The following is a 27,817-nucleotide window of genomic DNA, read 5'->3' as shown; positions in this document are numbered from 1 at the left end:
AGGCCTCTAGTTTGAACTCAACTTTATTGAATTTCACAGAAGGCTCCTGCATTCAGAGGTCAGCTCCAACAACTCAAACCTTTGAAAGCACACCAAAGACACATATCTGTTTACAAATGAAATCTTTATGCATTTAACCTCTTCAAAAACAACAATCCCATTCAATCCACGCCAAATTCAGTTTGGCCGCCTCTGGGCCGCAGCGCCAGAGGCGGCTTGCTACACATTTGTGCACATCTACAGTAAACAGGCCTTCATGAAACATGCTTGACCCCCTCCCCCCTGAAAAACTTTCAAACATTTTATTTTGGTAAAAATCATACATATGCACAGCTGAGTATTTCCCATGCAGTGCAGTAGCCTAGGTGCTAATACAGAAAAGCAAAGTCTACATCTAAAGAACTCCTGCGTTCTCCAAAGACGCACAAACACGTCAGCAGGTGTGCAGAGGTGCGCTCCCCCCACAGCTGTGGGGGCAGACCCAGCTGCAGACGTGCTCCACGCTTCAGGAGAACCCACGACTTATATGCAAAAATACAACAATGAGAACAAACCACATGTTTCTTTAAGGATTGCCATGTGCCAGACATTGACTAGAGAAAAATTAGGTCAAATCAGACTCAACTAAGAATGCACACAGTTGGGCAATCTGAACGTTTCTGCAACATTTGTGCTCAGGAAATTTGTTTGCTTTTTGACAGCTTTATTCCAAACCTTGGCATGTTTGTTGAATTCCATTTTCAAATTTTGATCACCAATTGGCAAATTCTATTAGAGACGACTGGCCCTGAAACAGCTGTGGATATTATTTATCGATGAATCTCAACATTAAAAAGCTCACACTACCCCGAAATATATAAATTTCACGCATACAGGTGACATTCAACATTCAAGTGCCAGTGTTTTTGTACTGTCTTTTGGTCAAGTTTCTCAAACTTTCAAAGAATCACTTTGAGGCTTACAAAAATAAATATTTGTCAAAAATGCTTAATAAATTACACAAAACTAGCAGCAAAAGTTGAATCTAGAAATCTGTGCAAATGGCTAAATTCCCCCCAAACTGCTAAATCCCCTGGTCCCAAATAAATCCTGGTTTTAAACTTTGACGACCCATCCCCCTTTGTAAACAAGCTGCGTTTCGCTTTTCCACAAACGTCCTCACACACAATATTTGGAAGCATAAGGACACATATCCAAGACATCTATATAAAACTCTAGATGTGCAATAAAACAACTTCTGTAAAACTCCACGGGCAAGACGTACACGGGCCTACACACCCAACTCAAGTAGCACCATTCAATCTCAAGTTCTCCAGACTGTCAGTGCATCTGCTGTTAGCTCAATTTGTTAAACAAAAGCATAAGTTTCAAGGCACATCGCACCCCCGGAGAGCAATGGGAGCATTTTTGTGGAAAACCCCCCCACCTCTCCGCCCCCCTCCACGGCTGCTTCTCTTAGTAAAGAAAAGCCCTCCCACCCCGAACGGCAGGTTTTTCCACCCCCTGATTAGAATAGTCTGAGCAGATGAGGTCTAGGAGGTCTGACAGTACTTGAAGGTTCCATACAGGAGTCTTGGAAACACCCCCCACCCCCCTTCTTTGGCTGCAGCCAAAGCTCGGCTATGCAGCAATAGCCACTTGATGGTGCACTGAAAAGAAAACTAAAAAGAAAACTACCCCCCCACTCCTACAAGTAGGGGTGCCGCTAATACCCGCGCAGTTTTCCTCCGTAAATTGAAAATTTCAGTGATCAGTCTTTAAGGATGAAGCACGACTCCAACGCAGCTTGAAAAGAGAAAACGTTTGTAATCAAGTTAAGCCAGCGACTCTGTTCACGTCTTTTCTCCTTGACCAAAAAACAAAACACTTGCAAGCGTAAAATACTATGCAGGCTTTCCAGCTGCACGCCCCAATCAACGCCGCGCCCTCCCAATGCTGTGGTCCGAACCAAACTCGAGGCGGCAGGCGCCGGTTTGATGCTCGTTTTGGGTGAAGATTCAGATTCACATATGCCTGCACTGAAAATGTCTCAAGTAAAAAACAAAAACACCGCCCACTTCATGTAGCTAGCACTTGGTAACATACTAGCTGCCGTAACACTGGTTAGTTAGTCAATCAGTAAGAGTGGAGTAACGACTTCCAGCTAGTTTGGTTATTCCGTTTCTACCTCAGTGATAGTTGGCACCGAGCTTAATGACTTGGGTGATTTTTTTTTTTAAGATTACAAGAGGAATGGCTTTTTTATTTTATTTCCAAAGACGACCATATCCAGAAAAGGAGCCTGTCCAGGATAGAGTGAGCAAACAAAAACAAAAAAGTAACTTTGTCCCTTCCGGTTCAACACAGTTGCTTCACACAGTGGCCTAGTTCCTTAAAATACAGTAATGGCTCCATTAGCTGTCCGACAATAGAAAAGGCTACATGATGTTCCTGCAATAAATTTGAGGTTCAAATGGAATTGCAACTCAGGAGTCACAACACCAAAGTTTTTGCCAAGGTTTGATTAAGATCAAAGCTTTTTTTTTTAACCCTTCACTGGATTTTCCAAACAAATAGTAAAAACAAATTTAGAAATCTTGGCCATGTTCATTTGGTGAAATGAAAGCACAGATTTCCTGTTTGAATTCAAAAGGCACAGTACATTAACAAACGAATGATCCTCAGATTACTCAGTCGGGCTTTTTAAATCGCCACAAAAGAAAGAAAAAAAAGACTTTGAAAACGACAAACGCCCGAGGTTGCTGTCGGACGAAGCATGTCAGCATCCATGCTCACTCTGAGGAGTGCGAATCTCTGCGGTCTCTGGTGCCGTGCACGTGCTGGTGAGTTCCTTCGTGCTGTGCTGCACTTATGTGTGAAGCGAATGGCAGAGATCCAGGGCTGGTAATGTACTGTGTGTCAGTGAAGCTACACAGGGAGGATTGTTATGGTCTGGCTTAAGTTAACATGTGGTTTCCATTGGTTGGCATGACAACCTATTCCTATGCTGACTAGTTCCCCCACCAATCCACACTACCGGCGTGGCTGTAGTTTCCTCCATAGCCATCATTGTTGTAGAAGTTTCCACCAAAGCCACCTGCAAAGAACAGGGTGTCATTATTCATCAGCCTTTAAAATTAAAAAGTGGCAAAAAGAAAAGAACCCCCGACAAAACATGGTCATCGTTCTTACCAATATTTTAAAAAAATAGCTTTAAACATTCAGCCAATCCCATTTTACAAAACATGTGCAGCTGATGCCATTTAGTTCTTATGGAACCATTATGGTGAGCATCACAGAGCAGAAAAGTCAAGAAGCAACAACACGTACCTCCAAAGCCACGGTTCCCTCCATGACCTCCAGCGCCGCGCCCTGTACGGTTGCTGCTGAAGCCTCCAGAGCCACCAGATGTCTGACGGTAATCTCTGGCTCCAAATCCACCAGAGAACCTAAACAAATGTCACGCTCTTAGGACACGTTTACAACTTCCTGTTTTGACCACATGGCTGAACCATTTACCTCTTCCGGCCTCGGGTGCTGCTCTTGTGCTGGTGCTCATAGGCCAAGCTTTCAAGCCAGGAGGGAACCTCCTGCTTGGCCTCGACCAAGATATCCAGCAAATCTTTGGTTATGTTGCTGTTTTTGTCGTTGAAGAACGACGTGGCCAGACCTGAGCAAGAGAATTCAAGTGTTTTATGCTGCAGTCAGACAGATGGTAAAGGTAACAGCTTCCTAAAAAAAAAAAAAAAGACATTTGAGCTTACCAAGGTTGCCCACACGTCCCGTACGGCCAATACGGTGAACGTATTCCTCAATGTCACTGGGCAGGTCAAAGTTGATGACATGTTTCACGTTGCTTATATCCAGACCTCGAGCAGCCACCTACAGAAGAAGGAAAAAAACAAACATTTAGTAACTTAAAAATGGGCTCAAGCACTGAAATGTAACACTTCTTTCAGAATCAAACTCCTGTCATCTTTTGGTGGTCTTTTAAGGATGATTATGTCGTCTTTTGGCATAATTAAAGAACTTTTGTGGTTTTCTAGGATAAAGAACTACAAAGTGACCGTGTCATAGACATGATCGGAAGAGCATAAGTAGATTGATTCCCGCTTTGCCCACCCATATGTCAGAGTGTCTGGTGGAACGTTGGTGCCGGTGTTCGCCATGGAGCGGACATCAGTGTGTGAATGGGACTGTGACTGTAAAGCAGTTTGGGCCTTTGAGGAAGCGCTATACAAGTCTACCCCATTTACCAGGATCCTTTTTGTTTGTGCTCATCACAATATCCCCTTTCTGTTCTTCCAACTTACATTACAGAACAAAACATTGGACGTACTTCTAATGACCAGTACAGACAGTGAATTTTTGTCTGCGGTGACGCAGAAAACGAGTAACAGCCGGAGTTTGCCATGCGCTGAACTGACCGCAACTCATAACTGCTTTACAGCAACGTAAACTCCCATCACGACAGCCTGAGATTGAACTTCTGCCACAATTTCAATCTCATGTTAAACTATTTTTTTGCACCCAAAGTATTTAGGCTTTACAGAAGATTGTCCTTGAAAAGTTTGTTAAAAACATAGAAATTGGTATTTGTTTTTCATGACCATACAAACCCTGAATTTTGGGATTACTTTTTATACTCAGTTCTCCATCAGAAAAATCCCACAAGAAATTATTAAAAACAGTTAAAAAAAAAAAACAGTCTTAAAAGGCAACATCATTCAACTGGTTAAATACCATCCCTTTATAAAATACCATTTTCTAAAAATGTATTCAACTTACAAACAAAATTTCAAAAACAAGCAGAAGAATGTTTACATTAGGGGAAAGAAAGTCTGCAGGACTTACAGCTGTAGCCACTAGGATGGGACAGTGTCCAGAGCGGAACTGATGCAGAGCCTCTTCTCTGTCACGCTGTGATCGATCGCCATGGATGCTGGTGCAGGCGTAACCTTCACGGTAAAGGAAGTCCTCCAGAGCATCAGCTCCTTTCTTTGTCTCCACAAAGACCAGAGTCAACGAGTCTTTGCCTGTGAAACAAGTACAGACAGTTTAAAAAAATGTATCTTAATGGGGCAGCACCAGGTGTGTGTCCATAGGAACAGTGAAGCAGGAAATTGACTCTTAAATCAAATATAAAAGATAAAAGAAAAAACGTATTTAAAAGAAACTTCAAGACAAAACAAAAAATATACCAAAAATGAAAACTTGAAAATGGAGACAAAGGAAGCATTAAAAATATGTTCATTCCTCATCTTAAACAATTTAGACTAGAGCATTAGAAAAATGTCCTTATCTCGATTTCTACCAAAAATGGTTTAGAAATAAACTATTAAACTTTCATTTTAATGTGAACCACTTTAAACAAGCTGAAGTGGTCAGTTAGGTAATGCACCATAACCTCACTAACTCATGACCTGAGCACAATTTTTACCGGCCGAGCACCAAGTACAGCTCCCATTATCTACATGGATGGTAAACAAGTGCAGCAAAAATCACCGCTCATCCTTCAAACTCTGATGAGGGAGGAAGAAAACAAAAGGAAACTGAGGCAGCATGTCAGCCAGGGAACAGGATGAGCTGTGGGATGTGATGCTTCTGCTTTAGAATACATTTACAGCGTTGTTTACTCACCTATTTTCTCTGTAGACTCTGTGATACTTTCCTGAACCTCACTTGGAATAACTAAGATAAAACCAGACCAGCCAGTAAATGCAAGGCTGCACAGCACACAGTTTTATAACTTTAGATGTTCATGAAAAGAAAACCCCAAAAGCCACCTGTCACTGCGTAACCCTGCACACGTTTACGTTCTGGAACTTTACACCAACTAACAAATTAATCTGTGTCAAGATTAGCTCGGCATGGGGGGGGGAGGGAGAGAAGACATCGACTTAAAATGAAAATAAAAATAAAAACCCCGTTCACAAAACAACTGTTCTGTACCTGTAGCATTGAGCAGATCAAGGAGAAATGAGCGCTTGTCGTTGTCCTCCACCCAAACCACCTTCTGGGTTATGTTTTCTGAAGTGGAACCAACACGACCCACCGCCAGAAAAATGTAATCCTCCAGGAAGTCACGAGCCAGAATCTGCAGGGGAATTATAAATGCTTAAGTATCCCTGCAGACAGCAAATGAGCCTGGTTGTGTGCTTCACAGCTTCTACAGACCTGGATCTCTTTGGGGAAAGTGGCGCTGAACATCATGGTCTGTCGGATGCCTTTAGGTGGCATGGTATCCTGCTCCACAATACGTCTGATTTGTGGCTCAAAACCCATGTCCAACATGCGATCGGCCTCATCCAGAACAAGGTAGCTGGAGGTAAAGCCATTGAAAAGTTTTAGAATCAGTGTAAGCCAAACACACAATTACCTTTCGGTCAGAATCAAGTTTACTGACTTGCAATAGTCCAGGCCGATCTTGCCTCTTTCCATCATGTCAACCAAACGTCCAGGTGTGGCCACTAGCAGGTGGCAGCCCCTCTCCAATTCCCTGATCTGCTGCCCAATGTCAGCACCGCCATAAACCACGCAAGGACGCACACGAGACCGGTAAGCAAACTAGAGAGAAAAAGAAAAAATTGGGGTTTTCTCCAAAACAAAAACTATGCAAGTTACACACTGAACTCACCTTCCTCGCCTCGTCATAGATCTGCAAAGCCAGTTCTCTGGTTGGAGCCAGAACGAGGGAAAGTGGGTACTGTTTACGACGTCCATATCGGCCATTGTCCTGAGGGTTTTTAACTAATGCTTAGTCCAAGTGAAACACACAGGAGCAATTAAGTCATTTCAAACTAGGTAGTACCTGTCCGTTGTTCTTTGCAGCTTGCAGAGCATCGCCTGGCCCGTCACTGTAGATCTGACTCAGCACCGGCAACAAGAAAGCAGCCGTCTTTCCCGAACCTGAAACAGCAGGGATTACACACAGATGCAGTAGAATAAACAGCAAGTTTTAAACAGTAATCCAAAACAGCCCATTTCCACCAAAAGACGTACCGGTCTGAGCGCAGGCCATCAAATCTCTCTTGGTTTTGATGATTGGGATGGCGTACTTCTGAACTGGGGTGGGCCGATCGTAACGGGTCAATGCTATGTTCCCCATGACGATCTCCCCCATGTCCACATCATGGAACTACACAATAATTCATCCAGTTTATAGAGGAAAGCAGTTGAGATCAAACTGTCACCTTAACATGAAAGGGAAGACAGACTTACACTCTCAATGTGGGGTGGGCAGTTGGATCCAGTAGCCTCCACAGGAATATCATCGTATTTCTCAAAGTTTATTCCAGTATTGCCTCCAGAGAAAAGTTCCCTAAAAGATTTTATAAGAATGAGTAAAGTGCAAACACAGAAACCAGTTCCTTTAGTAGTTTAAGAAAAGAATCAGCCTTACTGTTCCAAACGCTCATTGGGAGCAGTAGGCTTGGACCAGTCATCTTCTCTAGTGTCTTCCCCCCAGCGGCTACTTCCTCCCCCACTGAAGCCCCCACGCTCATATCTGCAGATTCACAAATATTGCTGTAGGTGATTTACTGCTTGCCAAAAGTTGATACAGAAGAAACAAGTTTCCTTTACACACCTTCCTCTTGAGCCCGCCCCTCTGTCATTGAAGAAGGATGACTTGGTCCGGTCATTGCGTCCTCCAAAGCTGTTGTAGGAATCCCTGGATGCTCCTCCCCAGCTCCCCTCCTTGTTCTCATAACCACCAAAAGCTAAAACCGAAGAAAGGAAGTTGGAAACGTGGATTCTAGACACTTGCGGATTTATGGCATTGGACTTGTTTTTTGATGACAGTTTCATATTGAGAGGAGATGCTAAACCAAACTTCATCTAAAGAAAACTAAATTGTTATGGCTACCAAATGAAACGTGCCACCTGTTTTGTCAGGGAAAAATACCCGACTTAAATGAAAATGTTTTTACAAGGTGGAGTAGGGTGGAGTGTACATAAGAGGTTTTTGGAGAATTCTAATCTACATCTAGAGCTTCGCATCTCGGGGGACCGTCTGCAGGATCTCCACCCCTGTTTACAAGGTAAACGCCACGCCCACCTCTATCATTGCGAGAGGATCCACGTCCACCAAAGCCCCCGTTTGCACGGTTGTCATGGTAACCATTCACAAATCCATTGGTGCGTCCCCCATCCCATCCTGGTGCATCTTAAGTGGAAGAAAAACAACTGCATGAAAGGCGTATAAGACCAAAACCCAAAGTTGAAAATGTAACTTCTGATTTAGACAACTTATTTTCAGATAGTTGCTTTTCCAATTGGTGAGTAGTTTAGCATTACGATGACACGCGCTGCCTCAGTATGGAATGGCTGTCATTGACATTAAGATCCAAGATTTACACTTGAAAATGTAGATCAGCCAATCTGCTTCTTAAGTCTCCTAAACAAGCCTAGGGTTTGCATATGGTTGTTTTTCTCCCAAACATTTTTGTGCCCTTTTGTTTGTTTTAGTGGGTCATTATGTCAAAGCAGCATTTGTCAAAGATCCTAGCTTTGGAATTTCACAAAAACAAGGCAACCGTATAGAAATGTAATGATTAAAAACTAGACTTCTGGTGGACCTTAGTTACTCAAGCAAAAGTGTCGCATGTTAAATTGGCAAACACAGCAATGCACACAATGCAGTTAAAGTTGGAGCGTCACTACAAACGGCAAAAAGATTCCAGCCAATTAAGCAAACCAATATAAATTCGTTAAATGCTGGAAGGATCCTGAGAAGTCTGATTGAACTTCATGGTGTTTAGAAAAACAAATTTAAGAGACTCTAGAAATTTGCAACTCTCTGGTTTTAATCACTAATGGTGACAAAGCTGAACTAAAACCACAAGGGGGCAGTGCCGTGCCATGTTAATTAGAAGCTGCTTAAACAAAAATATGGACATCACTACTGCTGGACTCTGGAAAAATCTGTAAAATGTAACTGAAGCGATGATGTAAAAATGTAAACGCAAAGACGTATGCCATCCAAATGTAGTCTACAGCAGTGTTTCTCATTCTGGTACTCGACTACCTCCATCCTGCATGTTTTACTGCTTTCACTTATCTGGCACTCCTGAGTCAAATTACTGACTCATGGTCCGGTTTCTGATGAGCCGCATCAGGTGTGCCGAGTATAACGTGCAGGGGGGAGGGGGGCTTAGGGACCAGGGAAGGGGAAACAGCGCTCCAAACAGCTATTTCATGGAGACATAAGGGACAAACTACACTGCCTGGTACTGTGGAGCTTCATACGCATTAAATGTGCGAGGGAAGCACGTGTGAGTAGTGATATAAAGGCAGTATACAGACACGCAACACACAAGCTTCACAAAAAAATAAAATCTAGTTAAGAAAATGTGTTATGTCTTTAAACAGCTCTAAGGCGTGAAAGCGATTCTTGCAGGTGAGGTCAGAACAAAAAGAAGTTTTTGTAATTAAAGTACAAGCTAGGTACAAGGTCTGCTTGAAGGCACCATAAACATGCACCACAAGCAACTTGTCTTTTTTGCAAGCTTTGACTCTAAGTGGCACTTCTGATAGAAGCAAGAGCACAACAGTTACGCCACAGTGCTCAGCTGAAAACACTGAAGTGTACCCAGAAGTACATAACATGCAGGTAGTGGTCAAAGTATACCACATCAGTTTCTCCACCCACCACTGTAGGCATGGTAAAAGGCAAGCTCCTGAGAGGCCAGTCCTGGGTAACCTGAGCAAAAGTAGGGAAGCAGGCTATAAAGAGTCACCCAAGGATACTGGCTCATGCAGTTATCTATCATGTGTTTGACTTTACACAACAGTTACAAATCTTAGTAACTCCATCCTCACAGACAGCCTTTGCTGACTCTCAACCTGCCATGGTAGATTGAGGAAATGTGAGGGATGTGGTGGTTGGCACGAGTCGAGAGTAAACTCTTGTTCATCAGAAAACCAAATGTTTGTAAATGAGGATTTTAGTAATCTAACCTATAATTCAATTCTGTCTTTTCTAATACATCTAATTAAATGCAAGCATTTCAAAAGAGTGAAAGATATCGTGACTGTCGAGCACAGATCTAAACTAACACTCCCCCTTCGCATTGGCTTTGCTGGTGTGTAAAATGGCTGTTTCATGCATCTGAAAATGCAAGTTGCCCTCAGCGAAAGCAGACAGAAGGGACTTACAGAAATTTACTGGTGCCACTGAATAACCGCACTGTCTACCAGTGGAATAAGCATTTCCTGCTGTGGAATAAGCAGACAGTAAAAACGAGAAAAAAGGTCAAGTGTGTAATCACACAGTACCATGATTCCAAATTTCCCTTTATCAGAGCAGCCAACAGCTAGCACGCTTTCATGTTCACATGTGAGACCCTCCACCAGCCTCCAGAGATAATGACTCCGAATTTCTTTGACCAAATTATCCCAATTATCCTCGTTATGAACAATCTGTAGTGAATTCAAGGGTGAAGCCAATCTGCAATTCACCATGCACAGGAGCAAAACCCCATCTGACATGGCTGCCTTCTGTGCACAAGGAAGATGTGCTGAACTAAAGCCAAGAAGAACCTCCCTCTCTATCTGGACTGGTAAAGACCAATATGTTACAAAACACATTGTGTAAAGCCTCACCAATGTAATGGCTCACTCCCGATTGTGCTTGCTTTTACCATGCTCTGATGTTTTGGTTTTTAATTCATTCATAAAAAGACCCCATGTCAGACCAGAACTGGTGGTGTGACAGGGACTCCGTGGATGAAGGTAAAACTCACCGTTTCTGGGAGCATCTTTGTTCCTTAAATGAGGTGGAATGTAACGCCCTGCAAGCACAGGACACCAACAGTTAGATGTGTCCATCCAGCTAAGGTTAAGTGAGAAAACCAAGTAATAAAGGAATATTGTATTATTAAAATGTCAACAAAACTAGACAGCCACTGAAAAAAAAAAACAAAAGTATACAAGTCTTCTTATTTAAGGGCACTTTTGTTACTTACTGCCAGTTCCGCCGCCTTGTCCGTCAGCTGAGTTTAAGTCTAGGGCAGCAAGCTGAAAAAACAAAGGAACAATTTGAGCAGAAATCGGGGCTAAAATTAAGCCTAGAAGGGCTAAATGGTCCAACAAAGACGCCACAATCAAAACCTACTGAAAAATTACTAATTTTTTTACTTGAAAACCATTCATTTAAAAATTTAAAAGTTAATAATAGCAGTTAAAGAATGTCAGAACGGTGGTGACATCATTACACATTTGTATTTACATACAAACAAATTCTCAACTTTAAAAAGCGTAAAGTCGAGTATATATCTAAAACCAACTTAAAAATAATTCTGTCTGTATGTGGGTCATAAATGTACGTTAATCTAGTTCTTATCCAACGGTGGACAGGCCTTTACTTTAGACTATTTAAAAAAGAAAGAAAAAATAGTTAAATGTCGCATTTAGAACATAAAATACGTTTAACCTATTTTCATGTGTACCGTGAAAGTAATGGATGAAGTCCATTCAAAAAGAAATGTCTGTTAAAGGCAAACCGCAGCCAACATTTTTTCCTGCGCCACGTTTCAGGCAGAGGAGGCCTCACTTTAGCCGACGCGGTGTGCCGGCCGGTCGACGAAACAACAGTTAACCCAGTAGTTTTCCATCAACTTCGACAGGTTTTAGTCGACGATGGAAAACCCCAAACATATTTTTGACATTTAACGGTAAACCCCGTTATCAAAAGCTTAAAATTCAACTAGTTGGAATTGGTCGAGGAGTTCTCGAACAAAAAAGAACACGAAGTTCCGCCATCACAATCCCCCTCCGCAGCGACATCACCTCCATTTTGGTAGCTGAGCCAGCGAAACTCTTTTCTTCACCACAACGAAATGTGCAGACCAATACCAAGTATTACTATATATGAATATATAAAATTTAAAGTGCTTACCTGCTGATCTAGACCGTGTGGATTATCAACGACCACATGACTCATAACTAAAGAAGGTCGAGGGATTACTTCTGAAGAGAAACGATTTTCTTTGTTAGCACTATCGGCAGAGCCTAAACTAAAACTTAGCCTGTTTTTTAAACAAATTCAAATTTTGTACCGACAGTAAGCTAAAGTTGACGTTAAATAAATAAAAATGTTTCTTTCAAATAGAAATTTCAATTTTGTTCGTAGATGAAATTATTATTGCGGAGCTGCTGTAAGGATACTCCGACCGACAAGACTGACCGTGGCGGAATGAGACTCTCATCGTACAGGTAGCGCGAGATATTGCCTTCGTAACCCCAGGCACGCGGTGGGCTGAGCAGCTCTCGCGATGCTTCCCCACACACGCTATCAAGGAAAGAAACATTATTGAGGTCAATCAAGAAAATAAGTGAAAGAGTACACTTGTCTTTGCAATACATTTGCGTATGTTATCAAAACAACAAATTTTAAATGATAGGTTTGTTTAAGACAGTTTGCTAATGCATTAACCCATATAAATGCGAGCTCTTTTGTCAAAATGTCGAGGGATTTAAGCTTATCATGAAGATTCCAAACCTCCAAAGATCACTCACCCATGTGTGTGCTCAGATAAATGAAGGCTATGTATTTTTTCTGTTTGCATCGCAATGTTTGTACTTTTATTTTGTATATTATTGTATGTATATGTGTGCTTTTCTTTACATCATGGCTAAAGGACTACAGATGAAAACTAGCCTTTGGCTAATTATGGCTTTTCAAAAACTATTTGTTATATATATATATATATATATATATATATATATATATATATATATATTTAATTTAACTGTCCCCTTTTAAATTAATTATAAAATTAAATTAAAATTAGTCTATTTTCTGAGTTTACATGGAGTGTAGCAAATTTACACTCCATTTTACACGGTATGTGTATTTACTACAACAATTTAACTAGTAACAGAATCTCGATAACATAGTCAAAAACTGGTTTAAAGAAAAACCTCTTTAATCATGTAGCCTCTGAGAGTTTAGATGTGCAGTAAAAGCTTAGACATGGAAAAATCCACTGCTGATTTCTATGACCTTTGACCTTTGACCTTTGCAGAGTGCAGCGAGGTTCATGTCTGGTGAGGCGCTGACTTGTCAGGAGTCAGATTTACATTTAAAAGAACAGAACAAGAAGTTCTATGTATTATTAACAGAATCTTGGATTGACTACTGTTACTTTTCCTTTAGGCTTCCCCCCTGTTGACACACAAAAAATGTCCAGATCAGGTTGATAGAAGTGCTAATGGCATTGCCACATCACCAAGACTGTTAACAGAAAAGGACAGAGGGTCCTTAGATGTTGGCCTTGTCGACTTTGTGATTGAAGTCCCTGAACTGACAGGTTTAACCTTGGATGAGATAAATTCTCAGCAGTATCAACCCCAGTCTAACTTACTCTGAGTGTGTGCCCTTGAGCAAAACACTTGAGCCTGCATACTCCCCAAAGGTGATTCACTGGTTGCACAATGCAGCTTGCAGATGATCTGGTCAGAGTGTGAACAGTTTGTCTGTGTAGAAGGAAAGTTTGATCAACAGGCCTCCCCTGAATGAATATGGGTTGGAAAAAAGGTTTCTGTGCTGTGGATTGCTGTTGAATGTGCAGACACAATGGATGTAGAAACACCAGGTCCACACTGAAGATTCTTCTGTATCATATACTTAAAACATTTGCTCTAAAACCTCTAATTTCTTCTAATATTAAACTGGCCGCTTGTTACTGAATGTTATGGACAGCACTGCACACCTTCAAAAATGCACAAGGTCTTTGTTTTTGATAATTACACTCTCATACTGTACCATGGTCTTTGCAACTAAAGGCTTTTGTCACATATAGCTCTTTTTAAAGAAAAATAAAAAGTTTATAAAGAAGCAGCTCCAGGATCTACTGTGGATTCTTGGGGAAGACCCTTCATGCTACTGCCTAACTATGTGGCCACAAGGGTCAACCGATCTGGGTCCCCCTGTGTCGGTCCCCAGCCCAGATTAAATACAGGGTTGTGTCAGGAAGGGCATGCGGCGTAAAAATCTCTGCCAAACCACCTGTGTGAATCAGTGAGAGCTGATTCGCTGGGGCAACCCCTGAAGGGATAAAGGTCAACAACAAAGTTTTTTTTTAAATTAACAGTAAAGTAAAAAGTAAAAACTAAGAAAAAAAAGTCAACATTATTCAGCTCATTCACAGACAGTTGAAGGACAGAACGTATCACTCCGTGAGGATCCTGACTACAGTACCCATGATGCTCTAACAATCCAACAAGCGGTTTGGCTATGTACCTTACCAAAGTTTAACCCAAAAAAATGTTGACAGAAATTTGCGCCTCTTATACCACATAAAATCAATTTGAGGTCAGTAAGCAGAATTAAGGCACATAAGATTATAAAGCAGATTTCCAATCTTTGAACAAATAGGTTGAACAAAGGGTTTTTTAAGTGTTCCTTATGGCTTGAAAATATGGTAAGGGTAATTTAATTAGCTCTGTATTTAATTAGCTCAGTTCGATTTACAAACTTCTGGCAGAGATGCACCACAAATGGTAAAATAAGCAGTGTGTTTTTCTTTACTGCTGTTGCTGTATTTGCTGCATGAGATGATCCTTGTGACACAGGGTGTCTTATTTTGAAAAGGATGTCACATAAAACCCTGTCAAAAGTTATATACTACTTCGTATTATGAAAAAAGGCAATATTCTTATTATGTGGATATTTTTTTATGCCAAAAAGTTCATTTATATTTCTCATATTAGTTACAAATCCCTGTTTTATTTTTTTAAAGGGTGAAATCCGACTTTGTGGCTCCAACTGTTGTCAGTGACAAATCGACCCAAATGGCTCTTTAGGAGTTGGAGGTTACAGAGCCCTGAACTAAACCTTCCATCATTGAGGTTGACAAGTGGGGCCAAAAAACTGAAAAAGTGGATTAATGTCCTCCATTCAGTTGTTTCTAGATAAATCTTTAGTATCATCAACCTGACCTGGTTGTTTTCCTTCATGACTCAGCAGATATTATATGCAATTATAGTTCTTTTCCATTCTTCTTTTTTGCTCAACCTCATCTAGATTTGGGGCATTCAGCAATTCTCAGACCTCGCCGTGTTGGCGACTGACCAACCCAATCAAAGAACTGTTTTTTTTTTACTTTTTATTTCAGTCATTCTGACACAGATTTGCTTTTGCTCTTTGGGTAATTGTCCCTCAGCTGAAACTAGGTCTTTTGCATGACCCAGTTTTGGCCAAGCTTTAACTGTTGCTTCACAAATGCTGATGGTCGACCTCATTGTTGGCTCATTGGAAGGTGACCAGGCTGCAGTGTGGAACATAATCTCCATTAATCCGCTACTGATATGAAGAGTTAGGTGTCCTTGACAAAACTGCTGAAGTCTTGGCCTCTACAGATCATTATTATACGTGTTTTATACAAAAGAGTCAAACTTTTGTCATTTAATCTGCTGATTTGTTTTATTTACAAGCTTGGGCATCCACGTCTGAACGTCTCTCCATAATGTGCATTGAGATTTAGTATACATATCATCATTCAGTATTAAAGAAAGAAAGGGTTTTGGTGTCATTGATAGAGATCCAGACATTTCTTGCACAGTCAGCAGAAGTGAATAGTTATCTCCTCTTTGTCATGGAGTGACACAGATTGGGTTTTGTATAAATACATTAACCCACTCCAGACATGTAGATTACTCTGACAAACGAACCCCGTAATCATATCGTCATTATGGAAGCAGTCAGGAAAGCTTCGTCTTTCCAACTGTTATTTTTTTCTTTTGCAAAATGCAGAAACTCTGACCCAGACGATGTGATACATGTCGTTTATCTCATAAGGTCTTGTGTTGTTGGATGTTGAGACTCGCAGAGATTCTCTGTTCAGTAGATTTATTGCTTCATTCAGAACAAAAATACTTTACCTGTGACTTGAACATCAACTTCATTTCCTTTTGGGGTTTAGTGGAGTGTTTCTGAATTTGGCCTGCAGTTGTTCTTGATGCTGCACAGCTTCTAGCTTGGTGTGACTTCATTTGCTGGACACATTCTCTGGATCCAAACAGCCTTTCCAAGTCCACCCAAGAAATAAATTACTTTAACAGCAGTCAAAAACAATAATCTGTTTTCTTCAGTAATCAGTTTCTTGTACAGAAATGTCACATGATTTAAAAAGTAAAGTAATTTTTTTGCAGCTGGTAAAGCCTTTAGTACTAAACATTTGTAAATATTAGAAAAGTCAGTTGATGTAAAAACATTTGATTTGAAAACAGTTGTATTTCATAAAACTTTACCAGACACCACAGTTTTCTCTAAAACCACAGTGGGTGATTGAATATAGGGGTTTTGTTTTTGTGGAAATATTTGTTAATTAGTACTAAGCATTCGTAGAGAGAAAACTATTTGTCAGTCATTGATTCTGCTAGTTGTCTCACTTAAAATGATAAGAGTTCTGTCATTTTGAGATAGAATTACAAGCCCTGGATTCAAATTCTTTGGTTCTCCAAAGGTCCCGCTGTTTAAGCGAAACCATGTCCGGGTCTGTTTAAAGTTCTCCAGAAACCATCTGGATGATCCAGAGAAGGATGGGGAGAATGTCATGGACTCAGATGAAACCACAATGGATTGTTTTTTTGTATAAACCCCCCCTCGCCTTGTTTGGAGGAGACAGAATACTGAATCCCAAGAAATCCATACCCACTGTGACGCATGGGGGTGGAAACATCATGATTTGGAGCTTCTTTTCTGCAAATGGGAAAGGACAACTGATCTGTATTAAGGAAAGGAGGAATGGAGCCGTGTATGATGAGGTCTTGGACAGAAACCTCCTTTCATCAGTGCGAACGTGAGAATGAAACAGGTTTGGGTCTTCCAGCAAGACAATGCTCTCAAACACATCGCCAGGGCAATGAAGAAGTGGCTACAACAAAAAACATTTCAATGTTTCTGGAGTACTCTAGCCAGTCTCTGGACGTTAATCCAAGAGAAAATCTGTGGAGGAAGTTGAAAATCAGTGTTGTACAGCGACAGCCCAAAAATATCACAGCTCTTAACCCTTTGTGCTATCTTAGATGACCCCAACCTTGCATGGACGTGTTCTTCCTACCATGACAAAGGTGGATAAAGGTGGAAAGATTTCATTTAATCCATGGAAACAAGTGAAGATCACAAATCATTGAAGAAAAAAGGTTCAGAGCACTGTCTAGTGGGTCTAGATGACCCAACTCCCAATGTTAAAGTGCCTAGGATAGCACAAGGGTTAAGATCTGCATGGAGGAATGGGCCAAAACAGCAGCTACAGTACAAACCTGCTGAAGGCCTACAAGAAACCTTTGACCTCTGTAGTTGAAGACCAGGGTCACGTTATAGAGTATGTAGGTGACCTTTTGCTGCCAGGTCATTGTTGTACATGAGAATTTATTCTCATCTGATCCTCCTGGTAAAATAAAGGTTAAATGAAAAAAAAATACATATTGACCAAATTCTTACTTTCTGCGCCATTATACTGATACATTCTTTAAAATCCATTAATGTGACTTCCTGTTCCATTTCTTTACATTCTTTATTGCCCCACTGCACATTTTACCTGCACATGTGAGGATTCCTCCTCCTATCTTTCTCTCATAAATCATTTTTTCAATTTCACAAGCTCTCAGGTTAATCAAGAAATTAAGAAGAACCAGGCCGTAATATTCAAAACGTGGAGATGCGTAAGTGATAATGAGTGCTACACTTTCATCAAAAAGACTCATTTGTAGGATGTAAATGAGCCATAAATGAAACAAACAATCTCAGACAAAAAAGACAGGTTTTATTGGAAAAATTAGATTAAAAATAGAGATTATAAAAGCAGAAAGATCTTTCACTTCGCACACACAGACACACACAAACGCACTGTAGTTAGTTTCTTCGGCTGCAGGTTTCACCAGCCGAACATGTACTCCATCGCTTTGGAAACAAAACTGTCGTCTTTCCTTGGGGTCTGTCTATCTTCAACCACCTTCAGATGAGAAAAGATTTAGAAGCCAGTCAACACGTGTTGAGAAGAAGAGAATATCCTCACCCCTTCAACACCAGAGCTTTAGCTCCAGTGTTGACATTCTTCTGACTATCATAACTCTTCCACCGTTTATGCAATCATGCAACTGATTCTGAAGCGAAGAAAAGCAGCTTCGTGCTGATATGCAACACTTTTAACAACACTTTCTGTTTATGTAGCTTTTGGCAACGCACGTCAAGCCACCACTTCCAAAGAAAAGTCCATGTAAACGCGTATGTATGAGCGTTCCGCCTTCAAAACCCTCGCGTGTGCGCATTGCTACGCAAGCTTTAGATGAGTATTTGAACTCTACATCTAAAAGAGCCATTGAACGCGCATTGAAAGTTAAACCAGGTTGAACTTTGAACAATCAGGGACTCAGATTTGACAGTGACGTATGGATGGATGGCTTCCTCTTTTACTTCAAGGAAGTGCCAACCGTGTAAAAGTTGATCATGGAGAAGAAATTACTAATTGGTTGAATGCTATAAAGAATTCAATCCATTGTTTTCCATTTTCTCTGTCTTTTTTAAAGTATGTTCTGCCATTTTTTGGCACTTAACTCTTTCTACAATTTCAGCTATTTTAACCATTAAGCTATTAAAATGTTCAGCTCTTTCAGCTTATTCCAGCTATGACTTTTGGTCCTTCAAATCCTTGAACCTTTCAAGATATTCCAATTATTCAATTAAATATTATTTTTCCACTTTATTTATGGTAAACTTTGATCATTTCTTTATTATTTTTTTGTGTGCCAATTATTACCCTTTAAGTTTCATTTTCATTCAGCAACATAGCATACAACCCTGCCTTTTCTTATGGAAATGCAGCTCCTAGTTGAAGTTTGTGTCCGGACGGAATTCCATGAAACCAAGTCATTCAAAAATTGGAATAGAGCCGTGAAAGAAAAAGCCTAAGAGCTAGATATACCAGATCTGCACCACTCTGACATTTCACACCAAGCCTCTTCCAACTGTAGGTGGCAGACATGCACTAGTATCGGGTAGCAACAGTCTAATCAGGACGCCATATGCTAAACACGCCTTCCAGAACATCCTTTTAGCACATTCTTGAGCGTACATTCATGCTTGCTGTGAACGTAGCATTCGTAGTGAAGTTCTTAATCAATGTAAATCAGCTGATTCTGATGCAGAGAAAAGCGGCTTTGCATTGATATGCGACATTTTACATTACTTTTGCAGTGATTGCGTGAACGGTAGAAGTGTGTGTTATTGAAGAGTCGACAACGACATCTCTGCTGCTGAAAGGTTAAAGGCAGCTCCAGAAATTACCTGGTAGTCACTGCCTGAGCTCCTGTAGGTGGCGCTGAGTGGTCTGATGGCTGAGCGAGGCGTAGTGGGGAAGACAGAGGATGAAAAAGAAGTAGAGCGAGGGGTAGAGACAGCCTCACCGCTGTCCATTACACTCTGTGGAAAACAGACAGCAATCAAAGCTAAAACTCTCATGATGGAACAGCCAATCGCATGACAGAGAGTGACGGCAACAGGAAGCCAACAGCCCGGCTCACCTTGTCTATGCAGGGCTTCACTCCCACCATGATGGAGTCGCCGAACACCTTGCCGTCTTTTGACAGAGCTTTCCTGGCCTGAAGCTTGGACTGGTACTGGAGATGCATCCAATTACCAGGAGACGCCATCTGTAAACACATCATCAGAGCCTCATCTCAAACATCAATCAGTGGGAAAACTACAACTTAGTGAGGAGTTTTACTGCTGTAAAAATTTAGAATCCTACATTGAGGATTTCACCTATTGCGGCTAATTTTTACCATGTAACTCCTGCCATAAACGCGAAAACACTGTAAATGTGACTTCAGTCCAGTCAAAGAGATGCAAACTGTCCCACCTTGTGTTTCTGGATGTTTCCATACTGAGCGAACTGCAGCAGGATGTATGAGGCTGAGGCTGGGGGGAAGCTGAAACACACACATATATATACACACACACACATTTCAGAGAACCTAACTGGTGCAATGTGCTCCCACCAACAAGAAATACCCGAAGACGGTGACCCAGGTCTGGTCCAGCTGGTCGTCAGACGACAGAGACTCGCCCTGGCTGTAAAAGGGATCCACCTGAGCTGGAGACATGCACACCTGCTGCATACCTGAGTGTCACCAGTGTAAAAAACATACCAGACAATTAAAAAAAAAGAAACAAAATGAGACATTTGAGAATTGATATAACATTTTACATTTACTACAAGTGCTGCAGTAAGACTATCAAAGCCGTTTGTTATGGATAAATTGATGTGGTTCCCCATGAAGTCGAAATCAAATGCTTCTCATTTTGAAATGAATGAAGGTTTTGCTCTAGATAAACTCCATGGTTTTTAAAACTTGACCAATCATGTCCTCACAAACTATAGTTAGTAGGCATGCACAATATTCCGCAAATGTAACGTTATCGCAATATCCAGCTCTGCAGTATGCATATCGCAGAAGGTAGCGAAAATCGCAATAAATCGTAAACCTTAAATGTGTTAATACAACCTTATGGCAGCTTGAAGCATTTAACAAATCAAATAAATCCCTTTATGCATTTGACCAATCGGATGGACGCCTTCACCTTTTTGACCAATCAGATGGAGGCCTGTTATGTTAGATGTTTGCCTCCTATGTCGACGAGGGTCATTTGGAGTATAATTTTTAAACTGTTACAATGAAATGGTAATGATGTTTTTGGTTATTTTGTTATTTGTTTATATACCGCAAATTATACCGTTATCGCAATATTAATCTCTAATATCGCGAGTTTTCCTCATATCGGGCAGCCCTAATAGAATTTAATTGCACTTCACATCCACAGCTGGATGTTCCCTTTGGTAACGGATCGGTGGGTCAGTACGCTGTGACGTGACGTCCACAACCTTGTGGATGCGGTCAGAGGGCCTGCTGTTCAGGTTATTTCTCTATGAAGGTTGGAATTTTGACAGTTTAAACAAGAGATGCAAGTGTGAAAATGTTCACGTCTGTCAGAGAAAAGTGTAGAAAGCATGTAGTTAGTGAGGCGTTTTACATCCTTAAAACATCTGTGGTCCTAGCTGCTACTATTTCGCCTATCGCGGGTTATTTATGGAACACTGTGCAGCTTTCCTTTAAGGTTTGGGAGGAGACGTGTTTTCTGAAGGGACTGACCTTTCAATGTTCCTTCATATCATGCAAAACATGCTTAGTCACAGTGAGCTGTTTGATTCAGGCTGTGCTTTTTAAAAAGAAACAAAACGGCTTCAGTGCTCACCTGTTCCTGGAGTGGAAGCTTGGCGTCCAGAAAGGGGGGACTGCATGACAGGAAAAGACTGAAGAGAAGAGAAAACGTTCAGAAACGTTAAACATCCTATAGTTGACCATCTATAGCTACCTTGTGTTCACATTAAAGCTGTCATCTACTCCTCACAGTGTCTGATTCATGTTTTGCTGCCAAAGACGTTGATCATTTGTCTTTGTGCAGCTGAAAACGGTAGCTTATGTAAGGGCTAATGGCCGACGAAGCGTGTATTATCAGAAATGAACGCACTTCGCGGATGCAACCGACATTTTGCTTCCATGAAGTACGCTAATTTCTGATAATGCACCCTTCGACTGCCATTATCCTGCTTATACCATGGTCACTTACAAAAAAAATAATTCAATCAGTTTTTAGTACTTTATTCTTGGTATTTTATCAGTTTAGATCTTTTTTTGTTTTTTTTCAACAAAAAGCGGACTATTTGTTACTTGGTGCGGCGTTTTGAGTCGGCACCGATCTCGACTGCAGCGCCAAAGGAAAGCGATATATATATATGCTGATCTTTCTGATGTGTTAAATAAAGCATCAGTTCAGAGAGAAAGTTCACCTTTTACCACTTGTTTTTGTCCAAATGATGAAGCAGAAGTTTTTTTTAAAGAAGCCAGCACAGTGATATAGAACATTTAAGCTATGTAATAATAATAATAATACATTTTATTTAAAAGCGCCTTTCAAAACACCCAAGGTCACTGTACAAAGTTAGAGGTAAAACACAATAAAATCACAAGTTAAAAACAATAAATAAATTGGATTCATTAATAAAATCAGCTGACAGAAAATGAGAAACTGTGTTCCGGAAATGCAAGCTTGAACAGAAAGGTTTTGAGTCTGGATTTGAAGATCAGAAAGGAGTCAGTGTTACGGAGGTCTGGGGGGAGAGAGTTCCAGAGTTGGGGAGCAGAGCGACTGAAGGCACGGCTCCCCATGGTGACCATACGGGCCGGAGGGACAGAGAGCTGAAGGGAGGAAGAAGATCGAAGAGAGCGAGAGGGAGTGTTAACATGGAGGAGATTAGAGAGATAGGAGGGAGCCAGGCTATGGAGGGCTTTGAAAGTGTAGAGAAGGAGCTTGAACTTAATCCTAAAGGCTACTGGAAGCCAGTGCAACTGCTGGAGAACGGGAGTGATGTGATGGAAGGAGGGGGTTCTGGTGATGATGCGGGCAGCTGAATTCTGGACCAATTGAAGCTTATTTAGAGTTTTGTTGGGAAGACCATAGAGAAGAGCATTACAATAGTCGAGACGAGAAGTGACCAGACTATGAACTAAAATGGAGGCGGAGTGGATGGTGAGGGAGGGGCGGAGACGATTAATATTACGTAAATGATAGTAGGCTGACCGAGTAATGCTATTGATGTGGGATTGAAATGATAATGTACTATCAAGGATGACACCCAGACTCTTTACTTGAGGGGAGGGGAAAACTGGAGAGGAATCGATGGAAATGTTAAAATTAGGAATTTTGGAAAGGGTGGATTTGGAACCTACGAGGAGTAATTCGGTTTTATCACTGTTAAGTTTGAGGAAGTTTAGGGTGAACCAGGTTTTTATTTCAGACAGGCAGGAGGAGAGGGAGGCAGGTGGAATACAAGAGTTGGGTTTACTGGACAGATAGAGCTGAGTGTCATCCGCGAAACAATGAAAATCAATATTGAATTTACGAAATATATTGCCAAGGGGTAGCAGGTAGGTAATGAAGAGGAGGGGACCGAGAACAGAACCTTGAGGAACACCAGATGAAATGAGTGAGGGTTGGGATTTGAAAGAATTCAGTTGAATAAACTGAGTGCGGCTTGAAAAATAAGAATGAAACCAGCGGAGGGGGGTGGACTCGATACCGAGGGCTGAAAGTCTGTGGAGAAGGATGGAGTGAGATATGGTGTCAAATGCTGCGCTCAAGTCGAGGAGGATGAGGATGGTGAAGAGTCCAGAATCAGCTGCAAGGAGAAGGTCATTGGTGATTTTTAGTAGGGCAGTTTCTGTGCTATGAAGGGGACGGAAACCAGATTGAAAGGGTTCAAAAAGATCATTTTGGGTGAGATGATGGGAAAGTTGGGAGGCGACTATTTTTTCAAGAATTTTTGAAATGAAGGGGAGGTTAGAAATAGGACGAAGATTATGAAAGGAATTGGGGTCTGAGCCGGGTTTTTTTAGGATGGGTCTGACGGCAGCGATCTTGAGGAGTGAGGGGACAATACCTGATGTCAATGAGGAGTGAATAATGGCACAAATGAAAGGAAGAAGAGAAGGAAGGCAGGATTTAACCAGGGATGTTGGTAGGGGATCTAGCAAACATGTGGATGGTTTGGACTTATGGATGAGGTGGGAAATTTCACTGGGATCAGGGAGGAAAAAGGAAGTGAATGTATGAGTTACAGAAAATGAGTCAGACGGGGTGGGAGGAGAGGTGGAGGAATGGAGATGCTGATGGATATCTAGAATTTTCTGGTTAAAGAATAATTGAAGAGAATTACAGTGCTCATCTGAATAAAAATGAGGGGGAAAACTGTTACGGGGTTGAAAGACATTATCCATTAGAGAAAACAGCATTTTGGAATTTCCCTTATTTGCATCAATCAGTTGAGTGAAGTATTTTGTTTTAGTGTTAGAAACCAAGTCCTTGTATTGTAAAATCCGTTCATTGTATATTTCCTTATGGACGGGAGAGCCAGTTTTTTTGCAGAGCCGCTCCAACTGGCGGCATTTGGCTTTCATTTTATGGAGTTCAGGGGTGAACCAGGGGGAAGATTTAACAAATAAAACAGACCGGGTTTTTACAGGAGCGAAATTGTTAAGAACATCTAAAAGGCAGTTATTATAAGAAAATATATAGAAAATGTGACCGGAACTTCTTTTTTATCACTGTGGATTATCACTTTTTATACCATGGTCCGGTTGAATACTCAATTCTGATTGGCTGCTGGGTATGCATTAAAACATGATAACCGCACGGTGAAAAAAGAAGTTCCGGTCAGCTAGCTTAAACGTTTTGTATCACTGCGCCAGCTTCTTTAAAATAACCTTTTGCTTCATCATCTGGACAAAAACAAGCGGTAAGAGGTGATCTTTCTCTCTGAACTGATGCTTTATTCAACCCATCGGGACGATCAGCATATATATATATATCGCCGAAACTTGACTGCAGTGGTGCTGCAGATGCGCTGCATAACGTAACATATAGTCTGCTTTTTGTGAGAAAAACGATCCAAATCGAAAAAAAAAAAACAAGAATTAAGGACTAAAACCTGGTTAGTATGTATTGCTTTTGTAACTGACCATGGTATAAGCGGGTTAATGGCCTTCGAAGTGTGCATTTATTACTTTTTAACGCGCTTCGCGGAAGCAAAGTTCAGGCTTCCACGGCGTGCGTTAAAAAGTAATAAACGCACACTTCGTCGGCCATTAACCCTTACTTAATGCACACCCAGCAGCCAATCAGAATCAGGTATTTACCTGGACCATGGTATAAGTTTTTCTAACTTTGTGGTATCAAGTTAACCTAAATGTCCCTAGCTGATGCATCAAATTCATCACATGGAACTCTAACTCTCCAACAATACAGTAGAAATCTTAAGCAGTTATGTTTTTTGGTGGATGCTGCAATGCAACAATTACTTTCAAGCATACAAACCTGCCTGTGAGCACCGAGGGGCGTGCCCATTGTTACCAGGTCGTCATGGATACTGCGAACAGGAGGAGCTCCACTCTTGTCTTTAGGTGTTGGGACAACAGGCTGCATGGGTGAACCGACACCGCCTGGTCCTCCTGCAAACACAGTTTCAGGACAAATGACCGTACGGTTATCCCAAATGAGGCAGCGGATGCGTCCCCCAGCTCACCTCGGTGTGCACTTTTGCTCTCTGAGATGGGGGTGGACAGGCTGAAGGAGCGGGGCTGTGGGCTGGCAGGAGCAGGAAGATCCCCCAACAGGAAACCAGGCAGAAACTGAGCTCCAGAGGTTGGTTTAGGAGAGGTGGGAGAACCCAGACTCATTGGTTCAGTACCCACTGAAACAGACAACATTTTATGCTCAGGTTAGCAGCAGCTTTCTGTTATTATGCAGCAAGAACTGGAACGTTCAAGATCTTTGTGTCTTCATTTTCTCACCCCAATTACCTTTTAGGCCAGGTAAAAATCAATGATCAGTAATCCAAAATAATAATAAAGAGTAAACACCAAGGACGACATCCAAAGCCATCTTTATGACTTCCTGTAACAGAGGAGTGACCTTTCTCAAAGCGTGTCTTGCTTCTTTTCGGTCTACTCCTGCCTTTGGTGCTTACCACAGGTGGAAACCATCAGCAAGCCGGACACCCCTGCCTTAAAGTATGCTAAACTAGACATGTTTCAGCAAGCTAAGTTCGTCCAATCAGCATCCTATATGCTGCTCTCTGGCGTTTGTATGAAGGAAATCCATCGCTTCAAAATGGATTTTACTTTAAAATTCATCCAAAACAAAAGAAAAAAAACGTTGAAAAAAGAAAAGAAAATTGTGTTTTGTATTAAAAAAAAAAGAAAGAACGGCTTTAAACTAAATAGTCAGGACTTAGAAGAGATGTCCTCCTCTGATCAGCCCATCGAGGGGCTGTGACTGTTTTTGGACGGATTTATTTATTTTTTGCTGTAAATATTACACTTAGAAAAAGTTCTTTTGGGTAGGAAAAACGTTTTAGAGGCTCTTTGAGGCAGTCTGATTCACCCCAGCAGATCACTTTGACCCATCTATTGAGAGCTACATTAGAAATGTGAGGACCAAATGTCTGAATTATAAAACTTTAAAGCATGAGAAGTTAGTGAGACGTTACTTTTCATAGTGTGTAAATGGAAAAGTGAAAGACTTTTCTTCTTTTGAATCAAGATAAACCTCCGGTAAAAAGCCACTGCAGCACATAAAACATAAAGCAATCCGTTATGAAACAATAAGTGGATTGGTTGTTTTAACAAACCAAAGGTTGACCAAATGTTAGCTAGTTTACAATTATCTTGTCAGTCTCTAGTAGAGAAAAATAAACGTCGATAGAAGCTGCCAGGAAGTACCGGATTAAGTTAACTGTCTTTAAAGTGTTTGCATATTTTCCCCATAAACAGAATAATTTATTTAAAAGTCGGTGTACCTTGTAGTTCCATTTGAGCTTCTTTAGCCGCGATTTTCAAACGTAGGAAGTGACGATGGAGAAACTGATGGCTAGCAGAGGTATTTACCCTCTAAAATTCAGTGTTCTGATTCTTATGTCTGTTTATATTCAATAAATAGTTACAATGAAGGTTCGGTTTCAATCGATGTATTAATCGATTGATTATCTGCTTCCACAAACCCAGTTCTTCAACTGCTTAATGGATCTCTAGCGTGGGCTGACGCTAAAGCAGCAAGCCGCTCGCTCCAGGCTCTTCTAGATGACGTCATTGACATGATGCATTCAGGTCTGTTGTTTTAAATAGTAATTGCTAGATCCTCAATATGAAAATACGACATTGTGTGTAGAAAAACTATCGGCTTGGGGCCTTTGTATGAAAAGGCAGACACATATATTAAGCTGAGAGCAAATATTACCATAATAGATCGATAGAAATCATGGTTCGAATTATTTACGTTTACAAGATTATGAAGATGTTCTTTGAGCGGCATCTGTCGGTATGCAGTTAAGTTACGTATGAACTAATGGGTAAATTCCAAGAAGCAAACATGTTTTAGAATCAGTCTTTTACAGTAAAAATGTCCTTGCTGTCAATCTACCCGTGGTTCTGTTCGAAATTTTGATTTAACAAAACCCGAACGCAACAAAGTACGTCATAAAGACGTGTCTGTCTATTTTCAAGTTAATCAAACACGTCCATCATAAAGCTTCCGGTTTCAATGTAAATGCGCATGTAAACCACAGCTGCTGAATTAGACCTAATACATAATTTTTAATGGAATATAAACTCCTGATCAAAATCTTAAGATCAGTTAAGAAAATATGCAACAATTTGGATTTATGAAAGGTTCTAAAAAAATGGGTCTTCAACAAAACCCATTTCCGTTATTCTTTTAAATTAAATGGTTTGTACAGAAAGTTTGGTTTCTTGTCCCCACTTCTTATTCTTTTACGTTATAAAGTTTTACTTAGAACCTTGTTATAATCTAGACAGAAAAAAATGCAAATTCATGCAGTTTCTTAACTGGCCTTCAAATCCCACTTTGACGAAAATTGTGATTTTGTTGTTTTTGTGGCATTTGTATCATGATGAGGACATAAAACAAGAAAGTTAAGCTCAAAATTGCATTTCTGAGAATTTCTTTATTCAAATTGTTGTGAATCGGGAGCAGACCAAAAACGCTGTTGGAAAAGCTTGCAAGTGTGATGTAGAAGCTACACTGGTACGACTCAAGCTCCCTGCTCTGCTCCATTCTGATGCATGCACCTGAAGACAAATAGATCCATGTTTTGATGATCAATGTCATCTTTGTTTTCCTCGTCTGGGCTGGTACCTGGCTCTAAACTGGACGGCTGGATAGCTCTGACATTGCACATCATTTTTGTTGCAGTGGTAA

General features: G+C 40.9%; 2 protein-coding genes across 14 annotated transcripts; both read right to left on the bottom strand.

The window, feature by feature from the left end:
- Positions 1 to 5: 5 nt before the first annotated feature.
- On the bottom strand, positions 6 to 12,190 carry ddx3x (DEAD-box helicase 3, X-linked). Of its 13 annotated transcripts, none has more exons than XM_011489474.3 (21): positions 11,879 to 12,189; positions 10,947 to 10,998; positions 10,725 to 10,772; positions 10,138 to 10,197; positions 9,632 to 9,682; positions 8,039 to 8,146; positions 7,568 to 7,700; positions 7,382 to 7,486; positions 7,201 to 7,300; positions 6,982 to 7,117; positions 6,791 to 6,888; positions 6,617 to 6,715; positions 6,386 to 6,546; positions 6,157 to 6,301; positions 5,932 to 6,076; positions 5,620 to 5,670; positions 4,834 to 5,015; positions 3,744 to 3,861; positions 3,499 to 3,649; positions 3,310 to 3,428; positions 6 to 3,076 (listed from the first exon to the last, which is right to left on the bottom strand). In XM_011489474.3, exons 1-21 carry the CDS (start codon positions 11,921 to 11,923, stop codon positions 2,991 to 2,993), a joined length of 2,193 nt encoding a protein of 730 aa, XP_011487776.1. In that variant the 5' UTR covers positions 11,924 to 12,189; the 3' UTR covers positions 6 to 2,990. The 13 variants fall into 13 exon arrangements, with proteins under 13 accessions (XP_011487776.1, XP_011487778.1, XP_020568639.1 ...); XM_011489475.3 differs by having other exon boundaries at positions 2,991 to 3,076; positions 10,138 to 10,194; positions 11,879 to 12,190; XM_011489476.3 differs by lacking the exon at positions 5,620 to 5,670.
- Positions 12,191 to 17,728: 5,538 nt separating this feature from the next.
- Positions 17,729 to 26,692, bottom strand: nup35 (nucleoporin 35). Its single transcript, XM_004081601.4, has 9 exons — positions 26,400 to 26,692; positions 25,125 to 25,292; positions 24,917 to 25,050; positions 21,239 to 21,296; positions 19,997 to 20,105; positions 19,845 to 19,914; positions 19,507 to 19,635; positions 19,271 to 19,405; positions 17,729 to 17,939 (listed from the first exon to the last, which is right to left on the bottom strand). Exons 1-9 carry the CDS (start codon positions 26,410 to 26,412, stop codon positions 17,862 to 17,864), a joined length of 894 nt encoding a protein of 297 aa, XP_004081649.1. The 5' UTR covers positions 26,413 to 26,692; the 3' UTR covers positions 17,729 to 17,861.
- Positions 26,693 to 27,817: the final 1,125 nt, after the last annotated feature.

Source organism: Oryzias latipes, chromosome 21 (assembly GCF_002234675.1).
Source record: "Oryzias latipes chromosome 21, ASM223467v1".
NCBI classification, from domain to species: Eukaryota; Metazoa; Chordata; class Actinopteri; order Beloniformes; family Adrianichthyidae; genus Oryzias; species Oryzias latipes.
Note: the sequence above shows the minus strand (reverse complement) of the source record. Positions and strands in the feature narration are given on the sequence as shown.

Coding starts and splice junctions, on each gene's coding strand:
- ddx3x (XM_011489474.3), bottom strand. CDS start 11,923: ATGAGTCATGTGGTCGTTGATAATCCACACGGTCTAGATCAGCAG. Junction 7,301..7,381: donor CCCAATGAGCGTTTGGAACA/GTAAGGCTGATT, acceptor AAAATCTTTTAG/GGAACTTTTCTCTGGAGGCA. Junction 6,716..6,790: donor CTGCAAAGAACAACGGACAG/GTACTACCTAGT, acceptor AAAAACCCTCAG/GACAATGGCCGATATGGACG.
- nup35 (XM_004081601.4), bottom strand. Junction 20,106..21,238: donor AGCTTCCACTCCAGGAACAG/GTGAGCACTGAA, acceptor GGTGACACTCAG/GTATGCAGCAGGTGTGCATG. Junction 19,636..19,844: donor GAAACATCCAGAAACACAAG/GTGGGACAGTTT, acceptor ATGTGTTTACAG/ATGGCGTCTCCTGGTAATTG.